The sequence below is a fragment of the Leptonychotes weddellii genome, chromosome 13 (genome assembly GCF_054177405.1).
Source record: "Leptonychotes weddellii isolate Sample4059 chromosome 13, ASM5417740v2, whole genome shotgun sequence".
Classification (NCBI taxonomy): Eukaryota; Metazoa; Chordata; class Mammalia; order Carnivora; family Phocidae; genus Leptonychotes; species Leptonychotes weddellii.
Window position 1 is genome coordinate 36772860 of NC_138381.1, and position 16123 is coordinate 36788982.

The 16123-nt window shown below is 36.3% G+C and overlaps 1 protein-coding gene across 3 annotated transcripts in view; it reads right to left on the bottom strand.

The window, feature by feature from the left end:
- The window catches only part of RNF138 (ring finger protein 138), a 35262-nt gene that overhangs the window by 12231 nt on the left and 6908 nt on the right, over positions 1 to 16123 (bottom strand). For 2 of the 3 annotated variants that reach the window (XM_006752512.3, XM_081801441.1), the window contains 2 exons: positions 7983 to 8148; positions 6669 to 6784 (listed from right to left, as the gene is read on the bottom strand). The exons of the other annotated variant lie outside the window; for it this stretch is intronic. In XM_006752512.3, the coding sequence (XP_006752575.2) occupies positions 6669 to 6784; positions 7983 to 8148 (282 nt within the window). The remainder of the gene's footprint in view (positions 1 to 6668; positions 6785 to 7982; positions 8149 to 16123) is intronic. 3 annotated transcript variants of the gene reach the window in all.

The following is a 16123-nucleotide window of genomic DNA, read 5'->3' on the forward strand; positions in this document are numbered from 1 at the left end:
TGAATGGGCTAAAAACTTGAATAATTCTCCAAAGATGATATACAAATGGCCAACAGGTATACGGAAAGATGTTCAAGGTCACTAGTCATCAGGGAAATGCAAATCAAAACCACAATGAGCTATCATCTCATACCTGTTATGACAGCTAATATCAAAAGAACATAAGACAAGTATTAGTGAGGGTGTGGTAAAATTGGAACCTTTGTACACTGTAGGTGGGAATGCAAATATGGTACAAACTTTGGAAAACAGTAGGGAGGTTCCCCCACAAAAAAAAAACAAACAAAACTACCATATGATTCAGCAGTCTTGTGGGTATTTATCCAAAACAACTGAAATCAGGATCGTGAAGAAATATTAGCATTCCCATGTTCATTGTGGTGCTATTCATAAATGCCAAGAGGCAGAAACAATCTTGTGAATGTGTAAAAACACAAAGATATGAATGGATAAAGAAAATGCGGTATACACATACAATTGATTATTCAGCCTTAAAAGGAAATCCTGCAAATGAATGAATCCTACAAATGACAACATGAATGAAGCTTGAGAATGTTCTAAGTTAAATAAGCCAGTCACAACACAAATACTGCATGATTTCACTTATATGAACTATGCAAAATAGTCACACTCATAGAAGCCAAGAACAGAATGGTGGTTGTCAGAGGCTAGGAGAGACTGAAATGGAGAGTTACCAATCAACACATATAAAATGTTAGTTATGCAAGATAGGTTCCACAGATCTGTTGTACAACATTGCGACAATAGATGAGAATACTGTATTACACACTTAAACATCTGTTAAGAGGATAGCTAGCTAGCTCATGTTAAGTATCCTTTCCAAAATTTAAAAAAAAGGAAAGGGGACCTTAGCTGGCTCAGTTGGAAGAATGTGCAACTCTTGATCTTGGGGTTGTGAGCCCCATGTTGGGAGTAGAGATTACTTAAAGTCTATGTTTATGTGTTTTACAAAACGGCAAAAAAAACCCACATTTAATTCTGAGTGAAAATATATATATATGTATGTAATGCATGGAATAAAGAATTGGCATCTACAATATATAATGAATGCTTATAAATAAGGAAATGACTTGTACCAGATTCCTTAATAGTTATTTAGCAGGGCGTCTGGGTAGCTCAGTTGGTTAAGGGTCCGACTCTTGATTTCGGCTCAGGTCATGATCTCAGGGTCATGAGATCGAGCCCCGCACTGGGCTCCTCACTGGACTTGGAGCCTGCTTAAGATTCTTTCTCTCTTTCCCTCTCACTCTGCCCTCCCACCTCCAAGCCCCGTACACACACACTCTCTCTCTCTCAAAAAAAAAAAAAACATCGGGCTCCCTGCTCTGCGGGGAGCCTGCTTCTCCCTCTCCCATTCCCCCTGCTTGTGTTCCCTCTCTCACTGTGTCTCTCTCTGTCAAATAAATAAATAAAATCTTAAAAAAAAAAAAAAAAGTTATTTAGCCACTTAAAATGTTCAACATCTTGGAGAGAAATCTGTTAGGAATAACATAAGACTGCTTGTAACTTTCATTCTTTCAGTCGTTGTGAAGAGCTGTAGTTGGACTAAACTGTACGCACCTATGGGTATCTACTACTGATTAATATTTACAAACAGTCAAAATTAGTAAGAAAAGCCTACAACCAGACCAAACAATTTCCAAGGAAGATAAAATGTGTCTGGTATCTTAACAATTATCTGCATCTTCCCTCCCTCTCCTCCTCTTACTCACTTCTAGAGGCTAAAGGAAACAGCATACACTCTGTTAAAACAATTTTATTGTTATCAACTAGAAATGGCCTTAAACTAGCACTGCTATATAATTATCATGACAAACTACCCCATACTAACGCAATAATTTTGTTAAACATCCTCTAACACTTATTACTTAAGAGTAAATAGTTCTACCCTCAATGATTTGACTGAAACTAGTGGGCTAGTTTATCTTGGTTTAGTTTATCCTGGCTTATTCAACTGGAAGTTAAACTGTTTATATATACAGAAAAGGGTGTCTGTTTTACTCATCCCTGTATATTCTAGAACATGTAGAGTACACGTCCAGTAGTTTAGAAGTACAGTAAATCTATGTTGAATTAATAAAATGATCTATGGATTTATTTTGAAATTTTTTTTACTGCTGAGATAGGTACATGCAAACACCACTTTAAGAATGTCCACAGCCGGGCGCCTGGGTGGCTCAGTTGGTTAAGCGACTGCCTTCGGCTCAGGTCATGATCCTGGAGTCCCTGGATCGAGTCCTGCATCGGGCTCCCTGCTCGGCAGGGAGTCTGCTTCTCCCTCTGACCCTCCCCCCTCTCATGTGCTCTCTCTCTCGTTCTCTCTGTCTCAAATAAATAAATAAATAAAAATCTTAAAAAAAAAAAAAAGAATGTCCACAGCTGGGGCGCCTGGGTGGCTCAGTCGTTAAGCGTCTGCCTTCGGCTCAGGTCATGATCCCAGGGTTCTGGGATCGAGCCCCACATCGGGCTCCCTGCTCAGCGGGAAGCCTGCTTCTCCCTCTCCCACTCCCCCTGCTTGTGTTCCCTCTCTCGCTATGTCTCTCTCTGTCAAATAAATAAATAAAATCTTTAAAAAAAAAAAAAAAAAAATGAATGTCCACAGCCATGGAGTTCAGAGTTTAAATCATCCATTTGTACTTATGAGGGAATACTGTGAACTGTATTCTGAGAAAACGCATGCTCTACTCTTAGGCAGTCCTCTGACTTTTCCAGAGCGGTCTAATGTCTTTTCATAAAATGCCACCAAATCCTGCTCAGCTATTTATTATATGGCTCTGTTTTTTAATCAGCAATATAAAATGTTATCTGTTCTCCAGTTACTCGACAAAGAGTAAGACCTTAAATTCTCCAAACTAAGTTGTTCATCAAAAGCTTAGCTGCTAGCAATAATCTTCATGGGGAACTGCATGAATATACAGATCCTCTCCATTCTACCACCACACCTAGATTAAGCCAGAATATCAGAGAAAAGCCCCTGGAAGGAAAGTTTTAACAACAATAAGGAATTATCATATGTTACATTGAAGGAGGCCTTTAAATTACAGCCCTATATAACTTATTTTCTATTTATCACAGGAAAGATGACATTTAACTGCATAGTTTCTTCTTTTGAGGATGCTATGAGCAAAATCAATTCAGTATTATTTCTTTTAGTGTCAGGAATAGCTGTGGTTTTCATTAGAAACTATTTTGTTTACAATATCATAGACTAAGTTAGCAACATAATGGATACTTTCTTCTTTGAACTAGCTACTTGGAAGCTATGAAACACAGTTGATAGGGTATTACAATATATTTGGCTACTAACTGAAATCTTTATATGCTGGGTATCTTCTGCCTCTCCAGATCTCCTCTCCTCCATTTTTGACCATGCTTTGTGTACTGAAAGACTAACCTGCATCAATAGGCTCCCCTGCTTCCCAGTTGGGTTCAGCCCAGCAGGCAATTGGGAGGGTAAAACAAGAGGAGAGTTAGGATATTTATTTCCCAGACTCCTTCCTAGCAAAACTGCCTCAGCTGGCTGCATTCCTCCTAACTGCTCTCTCTGTACAGCTTACTTTCTCCAAGTCTAGTATCTACTTCCTCCCCTTCCCTGCTTTGCAGACCCAGAGTACATCACTCACTACTTGTGATTTCCAGCTGCTCACATTGTGCACCCAACACCTTATTCTTTGAAAATAGTCCCTGGACTAAATTTTCCTCAAAATACCTAATCTGAGCATACTACCTGTCTCCTCCCAAGACCTTGACTATATTGGCTTCATATCTTCTATTTCCTGCCATTAAAAAACAAAAAGAGGAAAAAAAAAAAAACAATTTTTTCCTTCCTTCACCAATTTCTGTACTAATAATTCATACACAAACCCAATTTTTCTGTTACAATTAGAATTTTGCACAGGATATAAAAAGGAGTAAGACCAAGAAGCCCATTCTAGACTTTAAAAAGACAGTAAACAAATAAATATAATAAAGTGTCAGAGGGCCTAGTTGGAAAATAAAGAACAGTTGTACCAAAGGGAAGAAATTCCAGAGGTCAGAGAAGATTTTACAGAGTGACTAACACTTGGTCTAAATTCTCAAAGAGAAGAAAAAGTCCAGTGAGTGCTTTGCCTTTATTAATCTATTTATTGGCTCCCAACCCAATGAGGTACAAATAGTATTATTACCATCCCCCTTTTTAAAACAGATGAGAAAACTGAGGTGCAGTTTCTTGCCAAAATCATACAATTAGTGAGTGAAAGAGCCTGGGTCCCAGGCAGTCTGATGCCAAGAGTTCATTTTTTTAAAATCGCTAACTTATACTGCTTATCAAGGATGGCAAGGAAATGGTACAAATAATTAAACATAGCTAAGACATATGATGCAATGATGGTTAGCCAAGAAAGAGAAAGGCTAAAAAAGGCAAGGCAAGTGCCAGGTCAGAAAGGGCTTTAGAATAAAGAATTCTGTCTGATAAAACAGTTGTTGGATTTTAGATCATGGAACTTCTTGAGAATCTCAACATTCTTTCTCCAGAAAAACACACATACACAAAACATCTGGCAGTTTAGGTAGTTCACAGTCCTTACTGGCCCATTCAATTCAGGACGAGAAACACTGCTAGGGGTCATGTTAAGTCATGGACACGGTACAAAGAGGAAGGTATAAGGAAAGGGAGAAAGAGTTCAGAATTGCACTTGTGAAATACCACTTTGGCAATAGTATATAGAACAGGTTAGAGGAGGACCACCAACAAAAAGACTATTTTAATAGTTCAAGTGAGAGATGATGAACGCTCAAGCTAGGGAAGTGATAATAGTGTTAGAAGAAAAGCACAGATGAGGAATACTGCTATCAGGAATCAATTTGGATCTGAGAAGTAAGGGAGCAGGCAGCAAGACTTCTGAGAAGAAACTCTGGTCCTTTAACAAGCATTGATTACACAAATCATACATACCAGGAACTTTGCTAAGAACTGGAGATACAATGTTAAACAAGACAAACACTACCTCACACTTAAGAATAATCTATTGGGTTAATAACAAACTGAATTTCAATATACCAGAAGTACAATAATAGGGGCGCGTGGGTGGCTCAGTCGTTAAGCATCTGCCTTCGGCTCAGGTCACGATCCCAGGGTCCTGGAATGGAGCCCCGCATCGGGCTCCCTGCTCAGTGGGAAGCCTGCTTCTCCCTCTCCCACTCCCCCTGCTTGTGTTCCCTCTCTCGCTGTGTCTGTCAAATAAATAAAATCTTTAAAAAAAAAAATTTACTAATTTTCATGTACCAAGGTTTTTTTTTAAAAAAAAGTACAATAATAAAGGAAGCACTGGGATGAAGGAATCTAAGGTGTTTTTTTTAAATTACAAAACAGGAGTGACCCATTTCATCCAATGACACTAAGCCAAGTAAAATGAGAATTGCAGACTAGGCAATCAGAAAATTACTAAAGACTAGAACAGTTTTATATCAGGAATAGAGAAGCATACTGTATGAGTGCTTAAGAGTGGTTAATTACTGAAAATTAGCAACACATGAAATGAAATGCTACTCAAATGAAATCTTAAGAGACTGCTTAACACAGTCTCCTGGGAGCCTTTCTACACTATTGCCAATCCTGCCTTTCCTTACACAACTATGTGTGTACTTGCTATTACTGAGTGTTTAAAAACTAAGCACTTCGTCATCTAGGGATACATGCATAGGTGGTAAAATTACAAAGAAAAGCAAGGGAATGAATAACCTAAAAAGAGGAGAATGGTTACCTCTGGGAATATGTGGTTCAAAAGGATATGGGCTCACAAGAAGATTCTAAGACCCTAAAGAATGTTCTATTTCTTAATCTGGGTTATAGTGGGTAACTGGATATTTGTTTTATCTCTATTTTAAAAATCATACATGTACATTTTGGTCATTACTCTGTGTAAAGTACATTTCATAAAAATATTTAATATATATACATCGGAGACAATAAGATAAAGCAAACCAAAATCTAGTTTAAAAAAGGGGGGACTAAAATAGAACTAAGAATTTAATATACTACATCTCACTTTTACATGACATTTTATTATGAGAATTAAAATTTCGAACAACTCTATTTCTCAGATAGCAAAACAAAAAAAGATTTTAGTTGAAAGGGATTTTTAGTTTCCAAGTAATTTCACTTGCAAAAGAAAACAGTCTTCAACTCTGTTTTTTATTCAAAGAAATGTAGATTTTTAGAATTATTTTTAAATAACATAAACTTAAGTATATCATAAAGATGCTCTCCCAGATGAAATCTTACAGGAGTTAAACAAGCTTGAAGACAAATGTTATAGATCTGTTACTTGGCAAAATACTTTAAACACACATACATACCCCAAAACAAAAAACACCTTATCATATAGTTCCCCAAACAATTCCATTTCAAATATAAAAATTCTCTTTTTAAGAATAAATATTGCTGGGGTGCCTGGGTGGCTCATTCGTTAAGCATCTGCCTTCTGCTCAGGTCATGATCCCAGGGTCCTGGGACCGAGCCCCGCATCGGGTTCCCTGCTCGGCGGGAAGCCTGCTTCTCCCTCTTCCACTCCCCCTGCTTGTGTTCCCTTTCTCGCTGTGTCTCTCTCTGTCAAATAAATAAATAAAATCTTAAAAAAAAAAAAAAAAGAATAAATATGGCTTACCTGTTCCCTACTGAATCTTGAGAGATCTGAAAGTTTGGAATGATAGAGGAAACACCATATTCATCTTGATACTTCTTACAAGATTTGTAATGATGTCTCATGCGATAGAATTTAATCTGTAAATTATTGATCAAAATGTAATGTGACTTTCAATTTCAAATAGAAGTCATAAGATCTGAGGTACTGTCAATAGGAGAAAAGCAAGATAAATATAACCAACTAAATATTCCATTTAAACAAGATTTTTTTTTAAGTAAATGATTTCTTAAGTAGAAGCTGAAAATAAATAAGTTTCTGTCCGTTAGATGCAGATGTGAACTCACTGCAAAAAATACTAACAAATAATTTTACACTTGAAACTATGTTACTAAAAACAGACCAAAAAAAGTAAATCAAAAGCAGTAATAAGTTTGCCTTATGGTATTGGGCATTTCTTTATTCTTTATTGCAACCTGGCAGAGTTAGAAAGTGCTTTAAAAAAAATTAGGTTCCCAGGTTAACAACTGGAACATTTTTCAGTTTCTCACTGAGGAGTAGAGCCTGAATCTCTCAAGTGTATTTTCCAGCTTCACTTCATTGCCCTGTCAGTTAACAACTCCCTCAAAGAGATGGAAAAGCAGATCTGACTTGTGTGAATGCATGAAATAGCAACTGGTTTTGCTCACTGACTTTATTAGCTGTTTGAAAAAGTGGCTGCAATAAATCCATGAACACATGGATATACTCAAAGCCTAACCACCCCTCACTATTTCACTCCCTCTTCAAATGAATAGAAATAAAATCCAGACTGGAGAATTAATGCCAGTTATTTGCCAACACCTGATTTTCTCACCTGTTCCTTAAAACTTAGTTTTCTGCAAAATATTCTGTGATTTCTTAAACACATAAATACACAAGTAAAGTGGGCAGCTAGAGAGTTCCTTGACTATAAATCCATTTGGCCCATTTTTATGTACAAAATTGCAATAAGGATGCTGCTACTACCACAATTTGTACCAGAATGGGGTTTAAATGAGTTAAATGCCAGTTTATTCATTTAGTTCATTTAGTAGGTAATCAATGAGCAATTATTTTAAGAAAAATGCCATGCTAAAAATTATGACAAATTCACAGATTGTATCTTTCAGTCTCTGTTCTCAATGAGATTATGATCTATTAAGATCTATAATCAGATTTTTTGGCCTTTCTACCCAATTTAAGTAACTTCTTTCACTTCAAACCAGCACCTACCAAGAAAACTCAAACAGGAATTTGATTTTCAAAGTAGAGTAGAACCTTCATTTTCAAAGACGAGCTATGTCACATTTACTCTACCTGTTTTGCACAGCATCTGCAGCTACCAGAAAACTTCCTCATGATATTTTCAAGGTCTAAGGCCCGTTCAGGACATGCTCTCTCTCTTCTAGTCACATTTCCACGACAGAGGGGACAATGTATTCCGCTTTCTCTCATTGCAGTCAGGAAACATTTTCTACAGAAACTAAACCAAACATTTGTGACATGTTAACTACAGAAAAAAGATTCTTTTCATTTCCATGATTAAACACACTCAAGTGGTTATAGATTTATATTCAGGCTAAATGAGTTAAGCTATTCCTATGTACATAACTTGCAGAATTTTAAAAACTATACATGTATTTCTCCAAGTCTAAGGCTAATAATTAGACTAAATGGGAATATAAAGAAACTACACTCAATTATGCTTTAAACTTTTTAACATAATATATGAAAAATAAGTATTAACACTACATAACATTATCAGAGGAAGCGTGGTACAGAGGAATGACTGGCTTATCCTGTGTCATACTAAATGTGTGATCTTAGGCAACACATCGAGCGACACTGGATCTCCATTTCCTCCCCTTATAAAATGAAAGAATAGACCACATCAGCTTTTGTCTCAAACTGATGTACTTTGAGATATTCCACAAGCTATGAATAGGTCCACCACCTATTTCCACAAAATTGTGCACAAACTGATTTGGGAAGTTCTAGGATAAACAAAGTTTCTCTGCTAAGAAAAACGTTAAGTATTACCCAAACTTATGTTGTGCAGAAATATGAAAATTTCCCACAACAGTGTGCAACGGAACAGAATTTGAGAAATATTTAAGGACCCTTCCAGCTCTAAACTTATCTCTAAACATTCTAATTAGAACCAAACTCACTAAAATCTATTTCTTCTCTCCTAACGCAATCAAATACCAACTTGATCATTTTTCTTAAAAAAAAAAAAAAAAAAAAAACTAGATAAATCATAGCCATCTGCATCTGGGGTCCAGAGTACATATAAGTTTAATCCAATCCCCTATAAATGCAAATATTCAATCTTCTTCCTCTAACAAAAGTTGAGAGCAAATAGTGTAATAACAGATCCCAGAAAATGAGTTTCCTAACTAGCACTGAATAAGACACTTTTCCCCTCTACAATCAGTTTCCTCATCCATAAAGTACCTACAGTTCCAACAACTGTTCAAAGGATTAAAATGGGTAATACAGTAAAATGCTTATCACAGTATTTTTGACAGTTACAAAGTGCACCATAAATAGTAGCTAATTTTACTAACATACATTTGATATGATTACCAATTAAGACCACAAATTAAAATATTAAAAATATTCATCCTAGTAAAAAAAAAAAATTCATCAAGAAAATGCAAAGTAAACACAGCTGAGATACCATCTTTCAGCTGTCAAACTAAAAACTAGCCTTAAAAATAATAACCAGTATTAGAAAAGATATAAAGAAATGAGTACTCTACATTTCTGGGTAACAATTTGTCAGTATTATCAAAATCCTTACAGAGAGGGCATCCCAAAAGTCTGAGTGCCACTTAGAGCTTTAATAATTTCAGAAAGTATAAAAACTACAAAGTTACAAAACCATCATTTGTAAGTTCAATTGTTAAAAACTGAAATTTAATTGTCTATATATTTTGTAAATTTTGAATAATAAATTTTTAACTTAAATTCTTTGTTTTAGTCAGTGTTTGCATTCTGTAATCAAAGGGACTGTAAAAGAGAAAAAAAAGAAGATGAGTCAGAAAAAAAAAAAAAAAAGCAAGACCAACTGGGGCAATAGTCTAGACCATGAAAGGGTCTGCACTAGGGCAGGGGTAGGAGAAACAGAGGATCTCTATTTCAGAGACACAGTTCTCAGTTCCTGACTGTGTATATAGGGAGCTTCTTATGTTAACAAAATCAACAGAATGTTATGACAATTACTTGTGGGAGGATAAGAAAGATATGATTTTCTAACCTAGAACACGGAGTAAAAGGCGACTGGATTAACCAAGTTAAGAAATATTGGAAGAGTTGGTTTGACAGAGGAAAGATGGGTGCAAGTTCAAAGTACCTACAAAAATCTCAATGCATGATATCCAGTAAACAACCGGAAATACAGATCTGGAAATTAGGGAGAAAAATATGGAGAGCAGTTGAAGTGCAAAGAGGACTAAAGAAACAATCTAGAGAAGTATAAACATTTAAGGGAGTGTTGATAGGAAGATCCAAAGAAAAAGACTAAGTAACATTAGAGAAGCCAAGTCTAGTAAGCTATCAAAGAGAAATAATAAAAAGATGAAGGTAAAACTGTCACCAAATTATTAAGCTTAACTTTTTTCTTTAAATAAGGAATCAAAAACTGTCAACAAAAGTTCATACCAGCAAAATTCATTACAAAGACATAATCATGCATAAAAATGATACTTGAAAGAAATGAAGTAGAACACTATTAGAAGGCAAATCAGGGGCGCCTGGGTGGCTCAGTCGTTAGAAGGCAAATCAGTCAATATGCTGGCTAAATTAATAATTAATTATAAATAAAACAAACAGAATATTAAAAGATCTTTTTTTTTCAAAGATTTTATTTATTTATTTGAGAGAGAGAGAATGAGAGAGAGCACATGAGAGGGGGGAGGGTCAGAGGGAGAAGCAGACTCCCTGCCAAGCAGGGAGCCCAATGCGGGACTCGATCCCGGGACTCCAGGATCATGACCTGAGCCGAAGGCAGTCGCTCAACCAACTGAGCCACCCAGGCGCCCCAGAATATTAAAAGATCTTGAACAACCAAGATGCACAAATGAACACTGTATTTACAGGAAGGGGATAAAATAAAGCAAAATTTCAAAGCCCACTCATTGATTTAATAACTAAAATAGTAAAAATGTGGTAACATCACATACCAACCAGAATGACTAAAATGAAAAAGCTGGAAAATACAAAGTGTTGAGGAGGATGTGAGCCAACCTAAACTCCCATTTGATCTATTAGAATGCAAACTGATACAACCATTTGGAAAACTGACAGTATCCACTATAACCCAGTAATTCCATTCTAAAGTTTATACTCAATAGAACTGCATATATGATCAGAAGAAATTTCTAAAAAGTTCACAGCCACACTATGGTAATAGCCAAAAGCTGAAAATTATACAAATGTCCATCAACAGAAGAATGAATAAATTGTAGCATATTCATAAAATGAAAACTATAAGATACTATAGTGAGAATAAATATGGATGAATATAATGTTGAGCTAAAGAAGCCAGATTTAAAAGAGCACAACTATATGATTCTCTTTTTATAAAGTACAAAACATGCTTAAATGTTGAATGAATTTTTACTAAAAAGTAGAAACAGATACAGTAATTTCTATTTACCACTTTCAAAAATATTGGCAATGGCTATAAAAACAAGATGTAAAGGCATAAAATATAGAAAAGCAAGAAATAAAAATCACTTTAGAAGACAAAACTGTTTTGTTAGAAAATACTCAATTAGCCCCCAAAATTACAACACATAACAACTGTACAATACAAACCCTCCAAATAATAATTACATTACTAAAGACTATTGATAGCGTCAAAAAATGAAAAATATTCATAGAAAAAACTAAGAAAAGTAATCAGGTTTAAAATTAGCTTTGGACTTTGTATTCAAAATGTAGACAATAAATGAAGAAACAAAACTTTCTAGTGGAAATACACGTAATAAATAAAGGCAAAATAGGACTTTATTAAATAGATACTGAAATGTCTTAAAGACTCGCAAAAATATATCTTAAAAAGCAAAAATGATTGGGGTGCCTGCTGGAGCAATCAGTAGAGCACATGACTCGAACTCGGGTTATGAGTTCAAGCCTCATGTATGGCACAGAATTTACTTAAAATTTAAAAGAAAAATTTAAAGCAAAAACGATTAACAAATGTGCAAAAAGTGATTTAATGGAAGAAAAGACAGACTTCAATAAATGATGCTAGAGTAATTGGACGTCCAGAGGCACAAAAATGAACCTCAATCTAAGTCGGCCACCTTATACAAAAATTAACTTGAAACAGGTCAGACTGTAGTAAACTGGGAAATTGCCATACAAAGATATATTCACTTTCTAATGCCCAGAACAAGTGAATATTACCTTATATTGCAACAGCTCTGATTAAAGTTAAGGATTTCAGGATGGGGAAACTAGCTGGGATTATCCAGATGGGTCCTAAATGCCATCACAAGTGTCTTTGTAAGAGAGGCAAAGGGAGATTTGACACAGACATACGGGAGAAGGCTATGTTCAGATAAAAGGAGAGATTAGAATGGTGTGGCCTCCAGAGCCTCAGGACACCTTTGCCACACCTTGACTTGGGCTCAATGAAATTAGTTTCAGACTTCTACCCTCCAGAACTATGAGAAAATAAATTTCTGGGGACGCCTGGGTGGCTCAGTTGGTTAAGCTTCTGCCTTCGGCTCAGGTCATGATCCCAGGGACCTGCGATCAAGTCCCACATCAGGCTCCACACTCAGCAGGGAGCCTGCTTCTCCCTCCGCCTGCCAATCCCCCTGCTTGTACTCTCCCTCTCTGGCAAATAAATAAATAAATAAAAACTTAAAAAAAAAAAAAGAAAGAAAAGAAATATCTGTTATTAGAAGCCACCAAGGAAGTGGTAATTTGTTACAGCAGCCCTAGGAAACTAACACACAGAGTTAAATGTAAAACATTAAACTACAAAACTTTTAGGAAAAAAATAGAAAATATTCACAAACCAGAGCCACACAGAGTTAGATTTAATGTTAGAAGCACATCCTAAATAGAAAAAATTGATAAAGTGGACTTCATAAAAATTAAGAACATTTGCTAAGCAAAAGACTCTACTAAAAAGATAAAAAGACAAGCTATAGACTGGAAGGAAACATTTGTAAATCACTTATCTAACAAAAGTATAGTATCTAGAATACATAAAGAAGTCTCAAAGCTCAACAGTGAAAAAGCAAACAACCTAGGGGTGCCTGAGTGGTTCAGGTGGTTGAGCTTCCCACTCTTGATTTTAGCTCAGGTTGTGATCTCCAGGTCCTGAGATCAACCCCCATGCGATGGGTTCCATGCTCAGCAGTGAGTCTGCTAGAGAGTCTCTCTCTCCCTCTCCTTTTGCCCCACCCCCCACTCACTCTCACTCATTCTCTCAAATAAATAAATAAATACTTTTTTTTTTTTTAAAGCAATCTATGGGACGCCTGGGTGGCTCGGTCGGTTAAGCATCTGCCTTCGGCTTGGGTCCTGGGATCCAGTCCCATGTCCGGCTCCCTGCTCAGTGGGGAGTCTGCTTCTCCCTCTGCCTGCCGCTCCCTCTGCTTGTGCACCTGCGTGCGCGCGCGCGTGCTCTCTCTCTCTCTCTATATATATATAAATAAATAAAATCTTAAAAAAAATAAAAAGGCAATCTAATTAAACCACAGGCAAAAGACATGAAGAGACAAGATTTTACATTAAGACTCTACAGATGATAAATAAGCACACAAAAAAATGTTCAACATCATTAGCCTTTATATACTAAAAACAAATACCATATGATTTCACTCATATGTGGAATTTAAGAAACAAATGAGCATGGGGAAAAGAAGAGAGAGGGGAAAACCAAGAAGTAGACTCTTAACTATAGAGAACAACTAATGGTTACTAAAGGGGAGGTTAAGAGGAGGGATGGGTTAAACAGGTGATGAGTATTAAGGAGTGCACTTGTGATGAGCAACGGATGTTGTATGGAAGTGTTGAATCACTATAGCGTACACCTGAAACTAATATTACACTGTTGCCTAACTGGAATTTAAATAAAAGCTTAATAAACAAAAAGTTTAAAAAAGAATTCAAATATACTAAAAAGGTTTTTAAAACAATGGAAAAAGAATGCCCTTGAAGAAATACTGAAGTGAAATGAATAAGAATGTCAAATTAAGATTCAAAAGCACACACACTAAATATTTCAGTAGATTCCAAGTGGGTCCAAAAGTTGGAAAAAATTTTTGAGATTCAACAAATAAAATTGAATATCATCATAACCTTAGATAAAGAGAATCAAATATCTTAAATCTGAATGTATAAGATGTAATAATACACAAAAGGAAAGCACTAAATAGAAAAACAATTTAAAGTTTAATAAATATACAATAATCACTAAAATATAGCCATAGAAATGATCACAATACACTTAGAGCACTCTGTGAATAGTAAAAATATAAATTTAATATGGAAAAATGCATACAGCCTTGCTAGCAACTAAAAAACTAGATTTTAAAGTGACCTCTAGAAACCATTTTGAGGGGTGCCTGGGTAGCTCATTCGGTTAAGTATCTGCCATCAGCTCAGGTCATGATCCCAGGGTCCTGGGATAGAGTCCCCCATCAGGCTCCCTGCTCAGCGGGGAGTCTGCTTTCCCCCTCCCTCTTCCCCCTGCTTGTGCATGCCCTCTCCCTCTCTCTCAATAAAATCTTTTAAAAAAAATAGACACCATTTTGAACTTTTTTTTTTTTTTAAGATTTTATGTATTTGGGAGAGAGAGCTCCCAGGAGCAGGGGGAAGGGGCAAAGGGAGAGGGAAAAGTTGATTCCCCACTGAGCAGGGAGGCCCATAAGGGGTTCAATCCCAGGACCCTGAGATCATGACCTGAGCTGAAGGCAGACGCTTAACCTACTGAGCTACCCAAGCGCCTCCATTTTAAACCTTATTAAATTAGCATAAAATGCTAAAAAAAAAAAAAGTTGGCAAAGATGTTGGAATACAGATATACTTTTATAGTACTAATGGCATTTTTCAAGTTACCCCAATTTTGTGGCAAAGATTGTAACATTTATACAAATAACAGTAACTATTTATTGAGTACTTAAAATGTGATAGGCAGAGTTCCAGATACTTTATATTCATTATCTTGAGTTCTTTAAAAATAACACTGTAAATATTTTAAATGGTCTTTTTTTTTTTTTTTACATTGAGGAAACTAAGGCTTAAAAAAAGAAAAGTTTAGAAACCTGTAAGAGGCTGAAGGCTAAAAGATATTTCTTTTAAAATACAAGGCCCTGTGTGTTCCCTCTACTTCAGGGTCTTTGCCTAGAATGTTCCCTCTTCCCAGAATATTCTACACACAAACATAGCCCTCCACAAATTAACACCTACACATCACTTAGATCTCAGAAAGGGTCTTTGATTACCTCCCCATCCACCCATCAACCACCCTAGATCTGGTCTCCTTCTTATTCTCTCTCTCTCTCTCTTCCTCCCAGAACCTGTGAGTTTGTAATTACAAGTTTATCCAAGTGTTTATCTGAATTAAAATACGTCTTACCAACGACAGCTTCAAGGGCAGGTATCGTATCTATCTGTTCACCACTGTATGCCCAGCACTATAAGCCAGCTGAGCACTTAGGAGGCATTCATTAATATTTGTTAAAGCAATGAATGTCAACTTACCTTAATCCCAAAACTGTTAAATCACTTAACTCAATGACAGAATCCAGTTTTCAAATCAAAACCATAGGCAACTCCCATGTACAAAACACTCCCCTAGAGCTGCAATCATCCTTGTGTGACAGAGCTGACAAATTCCCTTGTATTTACCCTTTGACCCAGCAATTTCACTTGTGAGAACTTATCTTACAGGAAAAACTCTCACATGTGAAATGGTATTTATACAAGTTTAATCACTGCAGCATTATTTGTAACAGCAAAAGATTAGAAACAACCTAAATGTTCATCAATATGAAATTGGATAAATAAATAATGACACATCAAACAGGGATACCTGGGTGGCTCAGTCGGTTAAGCATCTGCCTTTGGCTCAGGCCATGATCCCAGGGTCCTCAGATCAAGTCCCACATCAGGCTCTTTGCTCAGTGCGGAGCCTGCTTCTCCCTGTGCCCCTCCCCTCTCGTGTTCTCTCTCTCTGACAAATAAATAAATAAAATATTTAAAAAAAAAAAACACGATACATCGGGACACCTGTGTGGCTCAGTCGGTTAAGCGTGTCTGCCTTCGACTCAGGTCATGATCCCAGGGTCCTGGGATCGAGCCCCGCATCAGGCTCCTTGCTCTGCAGGAAGCCTGCAGATGCTATAGTTATCAAACTTACAGTAATTTTACACTTGTATAGCTTTTGAAAACTGTAAAAGGTTATTTTTTTTTTAAAGATTTTATTT